Consider the following 19,408-nt stretch of genomic DNA (forward strand, 5'->3'; position numbering starts at 1 on the left):
TTACAGACAACTCTTCATAGAGCCCCTTTAGGTCTGACAATGTTTTACAAGCTGAAGATACCAAGAGGCTTAACTTGTTATAATAATTATAAAATTATGGCCTTACAGGGAAAAAAAAATAATTATGGGTGAAGGAAAAAATTGAAAACAATTTCTGGTTTTATTTGTTGTTCTGCAACAAGTTGTACGTTCTCTCCTTCAGAGGGAGCACAGCCCACTAGTGCTCAGACCACTACAGGAGTGTAGGTGAGCCGGCATTCCAGTCTTGGCCCTGGTACTAATAGCTGTATGACCTTGAGCAACTTGAGCACTCCCCTTCCTTTTACTTCCTATACCTATAAAGCTAAAACAGCTATCTACCTACAGGGCACTTACAAAAAAATAATAATAATAATAATGGAGGGGTGCCTGAGTGGCTCAGTCTATTAAGTGTCTGACTCTTGATTTCAGCACAAGTTATGATCTCAGGGTTGTACGATCAAGCCCTGCATCCAGCTCCACACCAGGTGTGGAGCCTAGTTAAGATGCTCCCTCTCTAAAAAAAAAAAAAAGAAGAAGAAGAAGAAGAAGAAGAAGTAGAAAAAAAATTTAATTCAAAAATTTAAAAATAAAAAGCAAATGGAGCTAGTACATGTAGAGTGCTTGGCATAGCTCCTGGCACACACTAACTACTCAAAACAAGTTAACAGTCTACTAAGGGTAGAAATTTCATCCATTGGCAGAAATCTCATCCATTTATACCATGGTCACAATCAATCTTGTTGCCTATACTCTTACTTGATCTAGATTCCTTATTTCATCTTTCCCTACCATTCACTTTGAAAATTGCTCTTGCTGGGGGACCTGGGTGGCTCAGTGGGTTAAAGCTTCTGCCTTCAGCTCAAATCATGATCCCAGGGTCCTGGGATGGAGCCCCGCATCAGGCTCTCTGCTCAGCAGGGAGCTTCCTTCCTCTCTCTCTGCCTCTCTGCCTACTTGTGATCTCTGTCTGTCAAATAAATAAAAATCTTTTAAAAATAAATAAATAAATAAATAAAATTTCTCTTGCTTTGGGGAACCTACATGGTTCTGCTCAGGTCATGATGTAAGGGTCACGAGACTGAGTCCTACGTGGGGTTCCACACTCCGCAGGGAGTCTGCTTGAGTTTCTCTCTCTCCCTCAATACCTCCCCCAGCTCATGCCTCCCTCTCTCTCTAAAAAAATAAATTTTAAAAAATAAATAAATTGCTTTTGCTTTTAAATGGCGTGATAAACAACAGTAATAGCAGGAATAATTATAAAAACAACAGTCTGTATATACTTCGACCATAAATTACAGGCCCAAGTTTTAACTACAAAGCATGAAGATTGCAAAAGTAATTTACCATTAATATGTATAGAAGACAAAGCCATATTATACTAACAGTCACATATATATATATCCAATATAAGATTTTTTTCATATAAAATAAATAAGAATTAGATTCTAATAAATATTTGTTATTTCTAAAAGTAAATCTGTATTTCAAATGAGCTTGGTGTGAGCAGCAAGGAGATTAGCCTCTTTCCTAGTTTATCTCATATTTGGAAACATACATAAATAATTCCATTAAAATCAGCAAAGAGGGGAGCCTGGGTGGCTCAGTAGTTAAGCATCTGCCTTCAGCTCAGGTCATGATCTCAGGGTTCGAGCCCCACATCAGGCTCCCTGCTCTGAGGGAAGCCTGTTCTCCCTCTCTCCTACTCCCCGTTTGTGTTCCATCTCTCACTGTATCTCTTCTCTGTAAAAAAATAAAATAAAATAAAATCTTTAAAAAATAAATAAAATTGGCAAAGAATTATAAATAATTCTAGTTATAAATAACTAGTAAGTTAAGTGGTAAACAACACGAAATCAGAGATGAATAAAGGTCCTTGACATGACACATAGTTATAAGGCCAGAAAAGAATGTCAAAGCAGGGAAGGGAAGGGTCTTCAAAGAAATCTTGCTTTTTTGACTAGAATGCTCTTCTCCCATGGTATCTCAGCTTAAAGGTCACCTACTCAGATTTTTTGTTACTACCTTTTCTATCTTCTGGCACAGTATTTCTCAAATTTGGGGAGCTAAGAATGAAACAGTGAGCATGTGAAGAACTAAATAAAAAGCTAAGAAAATACACACATGTGCACACACTCAAGGACTCAAACAAACATGCCATAAGTATGCTGGGAATTACACATACACAAGAACAGAATACTCTTTCGTTGGCAAATTAGCATATCACACTCTGTTCCAATATGGTGCCTCAAGAACTCTCTAACAGTATCTTTAGATAAGGTCCAGTCCAAAAACAAAACCCTAGTAATCATCTCATTATTTCTGCCTCTTTGCCCATTTTAGAAAGGATGCACTTAAAAGCTTAATTTTAGAATGTATCTGAGGCAATAAGAATCACTATATGTAACAGTGATAATTAATGTACTTCATTGCATCTGACAAAATCTTCAATCTATTACTTTCACTAGAACAACAACAACAAAAAAAATCTTTCCTACTGATTTCTAAGCTTAGGGGTTATTACAAATAAATATATGAAATTCAACTTTAAGAGGTTAAAAATAGCATTACAACCTAAAAACACAGGGATGTTTCTCAATGTGCCCTTTCTATATTTATTTCCAGATTCCAAGTTTTAATTCAGCAACTTCTGTCACCTACTGGATAGTTACAAGTACTACTAAGAGCTTCAGTGATACAAAAGAATTAAAAAGTGGATGATTTCAGCATTCTAAGTCATGTACAAGTTGGGTGACAATCAACAGATGGCAGATAAAAATGTGACAGAGCCATACCATGGGCTTTATCCGACTTAGAAAGCAATGAGATTCTGACACACGCTACAACGTGGATGAAGCCTGAGGACATTATGCTCGCTCAAACAAGCCAGACACAGAAGGTACAATATTCTATGACTCCACTTATAAAAGTTACTACCCAGAAGAGGCAAATTCATAAACACAAAGTAAAATAGACCGGGGGGCGGGGGGTGGGCGCGGGTATGGGTGGGAATAATAGAGAATTACTGTTTAATGGGTACAAAGCTTCAGTTTGGGATGATGAAAAACTTACAGTAGTGATAGATGCACACTGTCAAGGTACTTAATGCCACTGAACTGTGCACTTAAAAATGGTGAACAAGGGGGCACCTGGGTGGCTCAGTCAGCTGAGTGTCCAGCTAGTGATTCTGGCTCAGGTCATAATCTCAGGTCCATGCACAGCAGCAGGGAGCATGCTTGGATTCTCTCCCCCCTCTCCTTCTGCCCCTCCCCACCCTCAGTTAAGGTACTCACTCACTCTCCCTCTCTCAATTTCTTTTTTTTTTTTTTTAATTTTTAAAGATATTTATTTATTTATTTATTTGAGACAGAGCAGGGGATGGGGGAGTGAGGGTCAGAGGGAAAGGGAGAAGCAGGCTCTGCACTAAGCAAGGAGCCTGACGCGGGGCTCGATCCCAGGACCCCAGGATCATGACCTGAGCTGAAGGCAGACGCTTAACCGACAGAGCCACCCAGGCACTCCTCAAATTTCTTTTTTAAAATGGTGAAAAGGGTCCCCTATATACTAAAATTGGGAGGAGAGAGAAGATTATTAGCATGGCCCCAGCACAAGGATGCAAATTCATGAAGCATTCCATATTTTTTTAAAATGATGAAACAGGTAATTCTATGTTACATATGATATACCACAATTAAATATGTACATAATAAAGGACAAAAATAAAACATCATAATTTCTTCAAGATACCCTAAAAATAGAGCAACACAGAAATCAATCTTAATTTCAAGAGGCTGATATTTGGGTCATTAATGAAGGAAATGTCCTTAAACATGTTTAAAGTAAAAATTATGACATTTTCCTGATGGAATGTGTAATATATGCTGATGTAATAAATACACTTGACAACAGTAGCACAGAGAATGCTGACAGAAGACAGCAACTGGGAACTACACAATATTAACATTTCTACATTTTACCTAAAATGGTATGATATATATATATTTTTTTTTAATTTTTTATAAACATATATTTTTTCCCCAGGGGTACAGGTCTGTGAATCGCCAGGTTTACACACTTCACAATACTCACCGTAGCTCATACCCTCCCCAATGTCCATAACCCCACCCCCCCTCCCAATGATATATTTTTTTAAAGATTTTATTTATTTATCTGACAGAGAGTAAAAGAGAACAAGCAGGAGGAGCAGCAGAGGGAGAGGGAGAAGCAGGCTCCCCACTGAGTAGAGAGCTCAATGCAGGGCTCCATCCCAGGCTCTGGAATCATGCATGACCTGAGTGGAAGGCAGATGCTTAACTGACTGAGCCACCCAGGTGCCCCTGAAATGGTATAACATTAACTCTAAATAGACCATGAAAAGTTAAGGATGCATACTGCAGTACCTAGAAAAACAACTAAAAAATGGAAAAGGTCTTCATAGATAAATTTAAAGAGAATTCCAAAAATTAAGATAATCCAAGTAAGACAGGAAAAGAAAACAGAATGGTAGCCACAAACCCAATCACATCACTAATATATTAAATGTTATTAACAGATCTTAGTGAAATTGCGTACTGATGAGGTTATACAAATCCATGACAATAAAAACACTGAACTGCTTATCACAAAAGGGTGACTATTAGGACATGGGAATTATATCTCAGTAAAGCTGTTACTAAAGAAAATAAGGCAAACCAAAAAACATAATAGACTAAACACTACAATTAAAGATACAGATTAGAAGAATGATTTAAAAGTACAACCCACCTACAAGCTGGCTACAAAAGACATGTTTTCAATATAAGGAGTCAGACGGAGAAGTGCATACCGTGCATACTGTGAGCGGAAGACACTTAAAAGACTTTGGAGTTAAAATATTAAGCAACTTGTCCAAGATCATATAGCTACAAAATGGCAGAGCAAGCATTCTAACTCTGATTACAGACTGTGCTAGTAAGTGCAAGGGGACAGTAAGGAGTGAGAAAAGGAAAGCTTGAGTATAATATTCAAGCTATTTTAACTTTAAGCAAAGGGTAGAAAATCCCATATTCTTAATCTTCCTGTTGAAGTCACCAAAAACCCCACTCCTAAATGTGATTTGCCTTGTCTACGCCCTTAAAAAACTCCCTAGAAATAAAGGAAGAGTTCTCCTTTTCAGGTATCCATGTTAGAACATTTCTACTCAACATCATCTTCAAATTCTTCAACAAATATTCTGGAAAGTAACCTCTAATCCAACATGCAGGAAAAGAAACACATTCTCAAACATTTCAAAGGACATTCTGTTATAGGGGTTTTATGAACTTACTTGCATACATTTTCATAAATGCTCCTGAACATAACATTTAAGAGTCACAATTATAAATATATTATAAAACTGTCAGAAGGAAAGAGTCACTAACTTTCTCCCCTAAATCCATGGAAACCAGATTAATTAATTCAAAGTAAGTACATCATAGAGCAGTAAAAGGTATCAATGACCATTCCACAGCTCTACCAGTCACTCACCTACTTTACTTATAAAGTCAGGGGGCTCCTGTGGGGGTTTCCTGGGGGGCTCAGTCCTTAAGCATCTGCATTTGGCTCAGGTCACGATCCTGGAGTCCCAGGATCAAGCCCCACATCTGGCTCTCTGCTCAGAAGGAAGCCTGCTTCTCCCTTTCCTACTCCCCCGCTTCTGTTCCCTCTCTCATGGTCTCTCTCTCTGTCAAATAAATAAATAAACTCTTTTTTTTTTTTTAAGTTTACTTATAAAGTCAGCAAATCCAAGTGCAGACAGTTACTTTCACTGGTGTCCAAGAGCAAAAGATCAGAAAAACAAAAATAATTGTTTTTAGACCTTAAATATGGCGCACCAATGGGGGGAAAGAATGAGCGAAAAGAGAAAAGCCTCCAAGAGCAAAAATAGGCACCGGCCAAAGCTATCATTTCAAAAAACAAAAAAGAAAACACTAATAACTTGGTCTAGTTTCAATTCATCGTTGAAGCAGTTTGGAACATTTACTGAGCCGGGAATTTCTAACTTTTGTTAGAAACTATGCTCTCACTTACTAGCCATGTGACACCAAGCAAAGCCTTTACTACTGAGATTATTCTCTCTTCTTAATACCGAGGATGGTAATGCTGGCCATCACACACTGTCAGGAAGGTGAAATAAGAATGGCGCTAGTGTTATCTGAAGGTTGCTATTCACCACACCTATTTTTAAGAGCCTGGGGGAAGGCAAGAAATGTTCTGTGCCCCTTCTTTTCTTATAAACAAAATCCTACCTCAGCAAATGAAGAGTCCCCTACGTAACAATCTACAGCAAAATTCTAACCCACACACTCACTCCCTCCAGAAGGATATAAACACGGGTGCAAGGGTACAGTGGCAGCCTCCAGGGAATTAAATGGGGGCTGGGGTCAGAGTTGCACAGATGAAGGAAACCTTCTCTTTCAACGTATACATGAGGATGAATTAACTTTAAGATTTTACACTCCTGAAAATTTTTTACTTTAACATAATAAAGTCAGAGATCTGTGTCCAAAATGTGAATTCTACTAACGTTAAGAAAACATATGTAGTTAAAACTATCTACAAAACATACTAGTGGTAACATTTCTCAACTTTCTCTTCTTTTCTTTTTTTTTTTTTTTTTTTGAGAGAGAGAGAGAAAGCATGCGGGGGCAGGGGCAGGAGAGGCAGTGGTGACAGAGAAGGGAGAAGGGAGGAGAGCGGGCAGAAAGAGAGAGGGAAAGAGACTCTTAAGCAGGCTACGACTGGGAGCCGGAGGCAGGGCTCAATCTCAGAAGCCAGAGATCATGGCCTCAGCCAAAATTAAGAGTCCGAGGCTTAATCTACTAAACAACCCCCTCCTATTTCTCAACATTCTTAAGCCATAATATAAATAAATTTCAACAGTCATGTACAAAACACCTCTGTGAGTTACCAAGATCACAGCCCACATAGATAAAATCAGAGTTGCATTCAATTCTGGACTTGAAAGGGAAATGGAGGAGAGGAGATCAGAAAGAAAATTCATGAGAAAGGAAGGCAGTCATTCACATATTCTACAATCATCTAACATGAAACCCCTGATGGAAATAATCTTCATTTAAGGAGAATGTGAACTTCTTTGTAATATTTTCTTCCCTGAACTGAAGTAATTTGTGTACTTGAATTATTTGACTTGACTGTGAATTCCTCATGAGCAGGGCACATATCTGATTCATTTTTATATCCTCCTCAGATACCTTAAACATAGATACCAAATAATCATTTTTTTAATGATTAAATGAATTCATGAATGAACATAATGGCCTGTCCTTTAACTTCTCTGAGACCCAAATATTCATCAATATCAGGTATTGGTAAATTTTTACTACAAAAGGGCCACTCAGGAAATACTTCAGGCTTTGCAGGTTATCCGGCCTCTGCCACAGCTACACCACCCTGCTTTACAGAGCAAAAGCATCCACGGACAACACATAAATGAAAGAGCTTGACTTCGTGCCAATAAAATGTAACTTACAAAAAACAGGTGGCCTGGCCCATGGGTCATGCTTTAGAGACGCCTCATCTCTACAACTTAAGTTTAGTACATTATATTGTACAGGCACATTCGTATATGTTATATTCAAATCACTTTCTGACATAATGACAGAGCTCAGCCGAAATTTCGAACAAGATGGTAACAAAAAAGAATGTCAATGGGAAAATGTGATTATACTACACACAATCTGATAAATCTGGACCTTTGGCTGCTTCTACCTAATCTGCCCTCTCCAGACTTGTTACCATTAGCTATGTATGTCACCTCACATCACAATTTCTGTAGGCCTCAGTTTAATCTTTAGGCCCTAGTTTTTAATCTTTCAATAGGTTAAAATAGATCATTCTAAACTAGAACTCTTGGTTCTTAAAAACTGCCCAAATTAAATTTATGGCTTTTAAGCGGAAATGTCATCTAGAAAAGTACATTCATAAATAATGTTAAATCCGTGAAAGAACAAAACACAAGCATTTCACAGAAACAAAGCATAACATATTAGAATAATAAATTAAGATACCACCTGGGATAATTGAAATCAGCTCCTCGAAGCATTCAAAAAGTCCTATTTTAGCACCAGAAAACTAAGGTATCAGTACCATCTTGAATGTATTTATAAATACACGTGGGAAATCAGTTCAACTCACCTGGTCAGGGTAGTAATATCTAAAAGAGACTCAGATCATACATAAATCTTTTCCCAAAATAGAGAAGTAGTAAGATTTAACTTTAAATGCCACAATATGCAATGAAAAGAGAAATAACGTTCTTGTATAATAATAAATCACCAGACTCCTTGACATAGTTAGCTATTGAAGAGCTAACTTTTATATTTATGTTTATATTTTTTAAAGATTTAATTTATATATTTGACAGAGAAAGAGAGAGAGGGCAGAAGAGGGGAAGTGGGAGAGGGAGAAGCAGGCTCCCCGCTGAGAAACGAGCCTAATGCGCAACTTGATCCCAGGACCCTGGGATCATGACCTAAGCTGAAGGCAGATGCTTAACCGACCGAGCCAACAAGGCATTCAAGCATTAAATTTTTTAGACGTCCATATAATATATAACAAACTTGGTGTCATTCATTAGGTATAAAGATGACTTTATAACTTTTCCACTTTTATTCTTCAAACCAAGACCTGGGTTACAGAAGAAAAACTCTTCACTTTTCACAAATAATTTTCAGAGAACTGATAAGTCAATTACAATTCTGTAACTCACAGGCATGTCAGCGGGGGGGGGGGGGGGGGGGCCTCAGTGGGTTAAGCCTCTGCCTTCAGCTCAGGTCATGATCCCAGGGTCTTGGGATGAGCATCTTGTCAGGCTCCCTGCTCGGCAGGGAGTCTGCTTCTCCCTCTCCCACTGTCCACCACCCTCCCCCCAACTCATTCTCTCTCTCTCCTCTCTCTCAAGTAAATAAAAAATTTTTAAAAACCTGTAATCCATCACTACCCACATTTACAAAAGCAACACCATTATACTGCTTCCTGAAATACAAGTTTACAGACTCTAGTTCATTACACACTTACCAGATATTTGGCAAATTCTTTGTTTTCAGAAAGGAATCCATAACCTGGATGTACCTTAGAAATGAAAACAAAAAGCACTTTCAATTTTACCATTATCACAAAACTTTTATAAACAACACAGAGAGTACATTCATGTGTTTATATTGCAAGGGCCTGGAGACAGGTTCCTTTTCTTACATACTGACAGCTTCAACACACATTCCTGAGTACAGATCCAAATTCCAAGAAACTGCCTATATAATAACTCACTTGCAGTACACTACCTTTGTCCCAATCATAATCAGGACCACTGACCTACAAATCAGCCTGTCTACCTACATACAACTATTTCAACACAACCTGAACTCTCCCTACTTTTTCTGAGGCTCATTTCGGTCACAAGCGCGGAAAATCTTCTAATGGCTGGAGGGTCAAAGAATAAGGTTAAAAGAAACCATTTGTGAGACAGATTAAACACTCCTAATTCCTCTTTCTTTACTGTCCTGGGAAATGCTGCTTTCCAAAAACCTGGCTAAGCCAACTAACATATTTTATTCCTAACACGAACACACTCCAACCACCCAAAGAGCAGTTTTTGTCAAATCTAAAGTTGAAATCTCGTTTACTTTTTCTTTACATATTGAATTTCTTTCTAACATGTACTCTTCTTTCCCTCCTTGGCCCACTTAACCATTCACAACCACTTTATGCCATCCTCTCTCACAAGCCATGTTGCTATCACAGAAGTTCTATCGTCCTGGCCTATCACACTGGCTGAACAAATTTAGCCCTCTATTATCAGTCAAGATTGGACATACTTCCAGGAAAACAATTCTACTGTAAAGAAAGCCAAATTTCCAAGGAGCTAATATCATAATCTAGAAGTAGCTACACATCTGAGATTTTTAAATGCTGAACTAAGCTTTATGAACCTGGTACAAAATTTAAGCAATTGCGTCACAGGAAAATTTCACTCCACCAAATGCATTTTATAGAGACACTTAACGAAAGACTGTATTCTGACAAGCTATTGTCAAGGGTTAAAGAGTTTTACCTTCATTAACTATGATAATAAACTGTAAACATCTATAATATGGGTTCATGAATTCAGTTATTTATTTAAACATGTACCTTACTAAAACATTTCTTTCACAAAACATGTGAACACTAATTGAAGCACTCCAGGCTAATTGCTGGTGTTGGCTGTTTTCAACCAATTTCAGAGAGAACTCTGCGTAGTTTGCAACATTATATGTAATTAGGTCTCTGATCTAAAACACACACACACACACACACACACACACAGCACCAACAGAACACAATTCCTGATGTCAGAAACCAGTTTTTTCCCCGGATTCCACCCCATTCAAACAGAACTGCAGATGGGGAAGAATTACTGCTATCTCCATGTATGTTAAGTGTACTCTACTGACATTATCAAACCTAAACAATTACCAATTGCATAGTTTTTATTTCTGGAAGAGCAACCACGTATATGTAATTTTTAAATGATTAAAACAATTTAAACAAGAATCTTTCGGATCCTATTTATAACACAGTTTCTTTTTAATGTCCTTATTGCACTGAAAGGGTTAATACTCAAAACTAATTGGGATTTTTTTTTTTCCCCCGCTAACAAATTTGGAAATGAACTGCAACTGCTCCCTGGTGTGAAAGCTGAATCCCACAGCCACCTGCAGGATCAGCGACCAACACTGCCAGATGCTACAAAGCCTTTGATTTCCAGTAGCGAATTCGGCCACATTTAACTCATGTGACATGAACTAACTGCAACAGCATTTTCAATCATTCTTTCTTTTTTTTTTCTTTCTTTTTTTTCTGAATACAACCTCTAGCTTTCTGCTCACTGTATATGAAACAGCTGCGGCAGACAGATTCATTCAGACTCACAGCTTGGGCCCTGGTTTTCTTAATGGCTTCCATGATGGCATCCATGTTGAGGTAGCTTTGACTGGTGGGAGCTGGGCCAACACAGACAGCCTCATCCGCCATTTTCACATGAACCTGAAGAGACAAATCTCTGCGTTACTGATCCTCCCAGCAAAGAGAACGCCCAACATTTGTGAATACACACAAAATTGCACTTGTGATTGTTTCCCTTATCATTTAGGTAGTCAGAGCTCCTTTCTGAAAGTGCACTAAAAAAAGATCAGTGTAACATATCAGCTCAGGAACTCTATTAACCATGACTTCCATTTATTACAAGCCTAATCGTTGTCTAGCCAGATAACTTCCATAATATTCCCTACCAATCTGATTAAATAAAACCCCTGCAAACAACGTTGGCCCCCTATTCAGTTCATCTACATATAAATCTTGTATCAAAAACTACCCTGTTACATGTAGCCAGAGTAACCCAATATTTTCCTAACAAGCACTCATGCCCAGTTCTAAACAAGCTCCCCAGGAAGTGGGGATAATTAGAGAAACTGAATGAAGGGATGCAGTGAGTGTCCCTGCACAGCATCAGGTCAGCACCAGGCACAAATTAAAGTCCAGAACTAAAGAGTTCAATATCAACGAGCCAAAATCTTGACAATCATTTAAATACTCTCACATTTGATCCTCATCCATTTTTACTTTTACTCTAAGTCTAAGCATTAACTCTAAGTCTACTCAAAACTTAAAAATATATGCTCCACTTTTTTAATTAACATATAAGGTATTATTTGTTTCTGGGGTGTATGCTCCATTTTTAAGACTACTCACTGTACAAAGTTTTAAACCGATTTTTGCTTGAGATGAGGCCTTCACTACTGAAAAGAGTAACTTATTTCTAAAAGAAATTCTTCTTTTAAAAATGATAAAGGGATTCATATATCTTTGAAATGGCTTTCCCTAACAGTTTTCCAGTTTTCCAGTTTAAGGCACTTCCAATCTGTTTAAATTTATTTCACAAGGCAGACATAAAAACTAGAGCACCGAGATCTACCTGGACATTTATGACCCCACCTCCCCCACAAAAGTCTAAGGTGGAAAATACTTTTGAGTATTGCTAAGCTCTATTCTTCAGCCATGAATTTTTAAGAAGCATTGCTTTAAATGAAATTGACAAAAAAATACAACCCGTTAAGTCATGTTTTAGAAAGTTCAGAGTTATATTTATCAATTCAATATTTTCCAGTAAGTAAAAAATTATATTGTGCCCAAGAGATTTACACATCAATATTTTAATAGAAAATACTCAGATACATATACTCTGTAATATCTTTAATAGTGTCCCCGTAAGAAAAATCAGGCTCACAAAGGGATCCTAAATATTCCCATGTTCAAAGCAAGGCTCTCCTTGTGACTATTTTTGCCTCGCTTCCACTAACCCTCCAACCTCAAGTGGTTCTTCTCCTCTCAGACCAGAATGCTCCTCCTCTACTGTGCTTTCCCAGTTCAGCCCCTATTACTAACAACTCTGTTGTTGTATTGTGGCTGTGGGGTTTTTTCTATAAAAAAGAAACTGAACACCGAGCAATCCTTTAAAAAGAATGCATTAGCAAGGTGGGAATAAAGTAAAGTTAAATCCACATTTATTGTGTATTTTATCCTCCTCCAAGTACTACCTATTGAAGATGAACCGTAAGTTTCACTTCTGCCAAAGGGTCTTTCCCAGGTCCTTCAGCTTCCGATGAATCTCCTTTAATCTGAACTCTGATAGTCCTTAGAGCAAATTTTGGCATTTAATTCCATCCTGCCTAGCAATGTTATTCTGACTGCTTTATAGATTCTGTCTGTTACAATTGAGAAGCTCTCCTCCACCAGATTAGAAGGTCCTACAAGGCAGAGATTATGTCTTAAATCGCTTTTTAAACAAAAAAAAAATCACTCCCAGCACAATGTAATGTGCTAAAAGCTTATTAACCCATAGATACACATGGATGGCATTTATTTGACAGAGAGTGAACGACTGAGCACAAGCAGGGGAAGCAGCAGAGGGAGAGGGAGAAGCAGGCCTTCGTTGAGCAGGGAGCCCAATGGAGGGCTCGATCGCCAGCCCTGGGATCATAACCTGAGCCGAAAGCAGATGCTTAACCAAGTGAGCCACATAGGGACCACTAAGCCATTGTCTGAGGTAAAAGTCTATCCAAATTAAAAATTCTCCAATCTTAGCAATACATACGGGAACTGAAGGTTGCATGGGAAGAAATCAAAGGACACATACACACATACGTGTATATATTTATATGTCCAAAATTCTTTTAATAAACATGCATCAAAAAGTAGAAGAGACTCTAAATAGTATTTTGACTTACTTGCTTCTAGTCTTTTTTTTTTTAAAGATTTTATTTATTTATTTGACAGAGAGAGAAAGATCACAAGTAGGCAGAGAGGCAGGCAGAGAGAGAGACGGGGAAGCAGGCTTCTTGCTGAGCAGGGAGCCCGATGTGGGGCTCAATCCCAGGATCCTGGGATCATGACCTGAGCCAAACGCAGAGGCTTTAACCCACTGAGCCTTCTAGGCACCCCTAGTCGTTTTTTCTAAACACACTTTTCAACCATACCGCATATATAATTTTATAGCCCTTTGTTTTATAACTAACATCTTAATAGACATGTTTCCTGTTATCACATGACTATCTAGCTCAGAGCCTAACATATTTTAGCAGATGATCAGTATTATTCAAATAAACATTCAAATAAATTAATGTCAAAAGCAGGTCAAAACTACTTATGGGCTTTAAAAAGAAAAGGCAAAACATGCTGTTTCTAAAAGGCTGACTGGGAACACCTGGGTGGCTCAGTTGGTTAAGCATGTGCCTTTGGCTCCAGTCATAATCCCAGGGTCCTAGGATCGAGTCCCGCATCGAGCTTCTCCCTCTGCCTGCTATGCCTGTTCTGCCTTCAGTTCTTCGTGCTTCTGCTCACTCTTTGACAAATAAATTTTAAAAATCTTTAAATAAATAAATATAAACGGCTGACTGGAAACAGTCTACTTTAGGGTAGAAGCTATACTAGCATCTCAACAAACCCACAATGAGGCCCAGGTTCAGTACGAGCAAAAATCCTGGGCAAGGCCATTTGAAAGAAAAAACCAGAATCCTCTGCTGCCTTAGTTCCCAAGGAGATACTTACTTCTGACTCGATCAGAAAGAAAAATTTTTTAAACTTTTGAAACTCAAACTTCAATTTTGTTATTATTGTACTAAATGCCTGAGGTGATTTTACTGTGTTACTAAGAGAAAAACCAACTGTATTCAAGCCATGTAGGTGGTCTTCTGAAGAGCGACTTATCACTGCTTACATTGACCAGATGGATTTATGTTTCAAGAATTTCAACATCTTAAAAAATATCAATTCCTTTTTTTATACTTCAATAATATATAACAATCACAGAAAAGGTTAAACTGAACTCATCAATTAACTAGGATATTGCTGGCTACAAGTTTCAAAAAGAAAAAAGATTTAAATATGAAGTAGTCTTCAGAAAATTTTCCAATAATTTTTCTCAAGCATTTAGTTTTCTATTTTAAATTTTATTCTTTAAATTGAAAAAAATTGGGACGCCTGGGTGGCTCAGTGGGTTAAAGCCTCTGCCTTCGGCTCAGGTCATGATCTCAGAGTCCTGGGATCGAGCCCCACATGGGGTTGTCTGCTCAGAGGGGAGCCTGCTTCCTCCTCTCTCTGCCTGCCTCTCTGCCTACTTGTGGTCTCTGTCTGTCAAATAAATAAATAAAATCTATAAAAAAAAATTTTTTTTTGAAAAAAATTACTTGAACCTGGCTTTTATTTCCCAAATAATAATCTAACAGAACAAAGTGTTTTTCAACTTAGAGAACTAAAAAAAAAAAAAAAATCACCTTCTGCACTGATTTTTTCCAAATGACTTTAAACACTTGGACACAGGTTAAAAATTGTGCCAGCAGAGGACATGAACAGACATTTCTGCAAAGAAGACACCCAGATGGCCAACAGATACATGAAAAAATGCTCCACATCACTCAGCATCAGAGAAATACAAATCAAAACACAGTGAAATACCACCTCACACCAGTCAGAATGGCTAAAATTAACAAGTCAGGAAATGACAGATGCTGGCGGGATGCGGAGAAAGGGGAACCCTCCTACACTGTTTGTGGGAATGCAAGCTGGTGCAACCACTCTGGAAAACAGCATGGAGGTTCCTCAAAATGTTGAAAATAGAGCTACCCTATGACCCAGCAATCACACTGCTGCATATTTACCCTAAAGACACAAACATAGTGGTCCGAAGGGGCACGTGCACCCGAATGTTTATAGGAGCAATGTCCACAATAGCCAAACTATGGAAAGAACCTAGATGTCCATCAACAGATGAATGGATAAAGAAGATGTGGTATATATATACAATGGAATACTATGCAGCCATCAAAAGAAATGAAATCTTGCCATTTGCGACGACGTGAATGGAACTAGAGGGTATTATGCTTAGCTAAGTAAGTCAATCGGAGAAAGACAACTACCATATGATCTCCCTGATGTGAGGACATGGAGATGCAACATGGGGAGCTTGCGGGTGGGGGTGGTAGGAAAAGAATAAATGAAACAAGATGGGATCAGGAGGGAGACAAACCATAAGAGACTCTTAATCTCACAAAACTAAGGGTTGCTGTGGGGAAGGGGTCGGGAGAGGGTGGTAGGGTTACGGACACTGGGGAGGGTATGTGCTACGGTGAGTGCTGTGACGTGTAAACCTGGCGATTCACAGACCTGTACCCCTGGGGTTAATAATACATTATATGTTTATTTTTTAAAAATTTTAAAATTTTTTTTAAAAAAAAAGCATTCTGAAAATTAAAAAAAAAAAAAGTGCCTGAATTTTAGAACTGAGTTAATGGAAAATTTCATATTAACCCATCAGATGCATCAGATGCCTCAGATAAGCTTTAAAAAAAAAAACCTCTGCCTGGTCAAAAACATTGCACCTTGTGTCAAAAAGTACACTAGACCAGATCTGAGTGAAAGTTTTTCTAAGAAAGACAGGGAAGATACGCAGCTTTGAAGACAGTTCCTCATGCTGGAAGGGTTTTTTGAAACCTATCACTCAAGATTTGTCATCAGGTAGGCAGGCACTCTTTACCATGTTCATAAATACTTGAGTTTTCCTTGGGATATCATCTAGTGAGAACGCAACACAAGGTGAGACACTTTCAAAATGAGAGAATGTAGATTAGACGTGTTCCTAGCCCTAAAATAGTAATGCCTCATACAATCTGTCCAGTCTTTAGTATCCACAAGATCTAACCCAATTCTTTATCAACAAGCAAAAGTCACCCTTGAAGACTGAAAAGGTAAAGAAAAGAATGCCAACTACATCAATCTTAATTTGAAAACTCAGGGAAACAAATCTTTTCTTTTTTTACATTTTGTAAAAACTAATCTCTACTAATTTCTAACTAACATGGGGTTTGAACTCACAACCCTGAGACCAAAAGTCATACATATACCAACTGAGCCAGCCAGGCACCCCCAGAAAAATCTTTTTTTTTTTTTTTTTTCAAGATTTTATTTATTTGACAGACAGAGATCACGAGTAGGCAGAGAGGCAGGCAGAGAGAGAGGAGGAAGCAGGCTCTCCACCAAGCAGAGAGCCCAATGCAGGGCTCGATCATAGGACCCCAAGATCATGACCTGAGCCAAAGGCAGAGGCTTAACCCACTGAGCCACCCAGGCGCCCCCAGAAAAATCATTTTTAAAAACCAAATAAAATCCTATTTCTAAGGAGGGGGGGGAACCTTTCTATTCTACACAAGTATCTAAAGAGACTTATACAAATGTCAACAGATTAGCAGTGTGGCATACCCTTCTAAAAAGGCAATTCTTTCATTTCAAAATCAATAAATATTACATTTGCTTTGATTCCACCTTATAAAACTTTGTTTTACATAAAACATTTATTCATGTTTTTAACACATTTATTCATGATTTTTGGATGGCAGAGTTAGTGACTTTACTATTTTTCTTCTGTTATAACTTACATAATTTTCAAAATGGTAAAACCACAAATTAAAAGTTACGGGGGAAAGAGAAGAGGTTTTTCCTAGTTGCAAAACTCTCAATCTGTTTTCTAAAAGCCTGTCTTCCCAGTATAGAGGTTCCTCAAAAAGTTGAAAATGGAGCTACCCTCCATTTACCTCCATTACCCTCCTACCCAGCAATTGCACGACTAGGTATTTAACCAAAGGATACAAACACAGTGATTCGAAGGGGCCCATGCACCCTATGTTTATAGCAGCACTATCAACAATAGCCAAACTATGGAAAGAACCTAGATGTCCATCAACAGATGAGTGAAATAAGTAGATGTGGAGTGTGTGTGCGTGTGTGTGTGTGCACGCGCGCACACACACGCTATGGAATATTACTCAGTCATTAAAAAAGAATGAACTCTTGCCATTTGCAAGGATGTGGACAGAACTAGACGGTGTTATGCTAAGCAAAGTAAGTCAGAAAAAGACAAATACCATATGATTTCATTCTTATGTGGAATTTAAGAAACAAAACAGAGGAACGTAGGGGACAAAAAAGAAAAATAAGATGAGAATAGAGAGAGAGGCAAACCATAAGAGACGCTAAACTCTAGGAAATAAACTGAGGGTTGATGGGGTGGGAAAGGGGGAAAGGACAATTCGGTGATGGGCATTAAGGAGGGCATTTGATGTAAGTGTTATATGCAAGTGAAGGATCACTAAATTCTACCCCTGAACTATTTTTTTAAAGAATTTATTTATGGGGGGCCTGGGTGGCTCAGTCGTTAAGCATCTGCCTTTGGCTCAGGTCATAATCCCAGGGTCCTGGGATCAAGCCCCGCATCGGGCTCCCTGCTCCACGGGAAGTCTGCTTCTTCCTCTCCTATTCCCCCTGAAATTAGTAGAAATTAGTAGAGATTAGTTTGTGTTCCCTCTCTCTCTCTCTCTCTGTCAAACGTATAGATAAAATCCTAAAAAATAAAAAAATTTTAAAAAGAGATTTTATGTAGAAAGAGAGAAGGACCACAAGCAGGGGAAGGACAGGGGGAGAGGGAGAAAAAGTCTCCCCACTAAGTAAGCATCAATGACCTGAGCTGAAGAAGGCAGACATTTAAAGGAATGGGCACCCAGGTGCCCCAACGCTGAAATTAATAATACACTATATGTTAACTAAATTGAATTTAAATAAAGAACTTAATTTTTTTTAAATCCTGTTTTCCTATCAGTTAAGGGAATTGTCCCAGAAACAATATGGAACCAAAGGGTTTGTTGAGTCTTTATTTGGCAGAGATGAGTTTCTGAGACTATGGCAAACAAAAAAAGAATGAAAAGCACCATGAGGAGAACCATCCTCTCACACACACCACTGACACCTGTAGAAGCATCAGGGAGCAATGGGAAGGATGGAGTAGGGGAGAGGAGACACCAAGTATGAAAGCAAAACCTTAGCAAAAGCCATGTCAATTAGCAAGACCACAGTGAAAGGGACTGCGGAATGGGAAGGGAGGGCAGAGTAAGTATGAAAGGGTGGGGCGGGGGGTTGTAAACGTTGGGATAGACACAGTGATAGCTGAAAAGGGTTTGGAAATGGAGTTTTTCTTAGGAAAAACTTGAACAAAAGCCCTTAAGAAGGGCTTTCTGGAAAGTAAGGAGCTTAAAAACACCAGGGGGATGGAAGAATTCACATTGACAATCAAGTGACAGAGCTAGAAGATAATGGGGAAGCAGGAGACAGGGAAAGTGATAGAACTCCTCTCCACCCACCCAAGACAGACAGACAGACACACACACACACACACACACACAGAGCCAGCCAGCATTTAAAAAGAAAAAAGATGAAGAGGGGGCACCTGGGTGGCTCAGGTGGTTAAGCGTCTGCCTTCGGCTCAGGTCAGGATCTTCAGGGTCCTGGGATCAAGCCCTGAGTTGGGGGGGGGGGGGAGGAGGGGTATCTCTGCTCAGCGGGGAGTCTGCTTCTCCCTCTCCTTACGTGCTAAGTAAATGAATAAACTCTTTTAGGGGGGAAAAAAAAAAGGATAAAGGAGAATCAGACAGGAAAGACTAACAGGATGCACAGAAGGAAAAACAGACCTGGTAATGAGCTCAAAACAAGCTCCCAAAGCACCCACTCCCCAGCTGCTGTGCCACCTGGAAGGGCTTCTCCAAAGACATTCTGGAGCCACCATGCAGAGAAAGCAGCAGAGATCTGATCAAGTCTCGGTCTTTCCCTCTTCATGGTGGGAAGATGCCAAGAACAGGCATAAGTGCAGGCAGATCTATACATCCGTGTTAGAGATGAAAGGCTCTGGTTTTGGCAGTTGCTATTTTGTGTGTAAATCAAGAGACAAGAACAATGAAAGAGGAGTCATGGGTGGTATAAGATTATCAAAAGGGCT

General features: G+C 38.8%; 1 protein-coding gene and 1 pseudogene across 3 annotated transcripts in view; one reads left to right on the plus strand and one right to left on the minus strand.

Annotated features, from left to right (window-relative positions):
* PCCA (propionyl-CoA carboxylase subunit alpha) overlaps positions 1-19,408 on the minus strand; it is a 397,106-nt gene that overhangs the window by 316,132 nt on the left and 61,566 nt on the right. For all 3 annotated transcript variants that reach the window (XM_032881100.1, XM_032881099.1, XM_032881101.1), the window contains 2 exons: positions 10,966-11,079; positions 9,076-9,129 (listed from right to left, as the gene is read on the minus strand). In XM_032881100.1, the coding sequence (XP_032736991.1) occupies positions 9,076-9,129; positions 10,966-11,079 (168 nt within the window). The remainder of the gene's footprint in view (positions 1-9,075; positions 9,130-10,965; positions 11,080-19,408) is intronic.
* Positions 3,568-3,661, plus strand: LOC116881354 (annotated as a pseudogene).

This window comes from Lontra canadensis, unplaced genomic scaffold (genome assembly GCF_010015895.1).
Source record: "Lontra canadensis isolate GAN:19392208 unplaced genomic scaffold, GSC_riverotter_1.0 scaffold73, whole genome shotgun sequence".
NCBI classification, from domain to species: Eukaryota; Metazoa; Chordata; class Mammalia; order Carnivora; family Mustelidae; genus Lontra; species Lontra canadensis.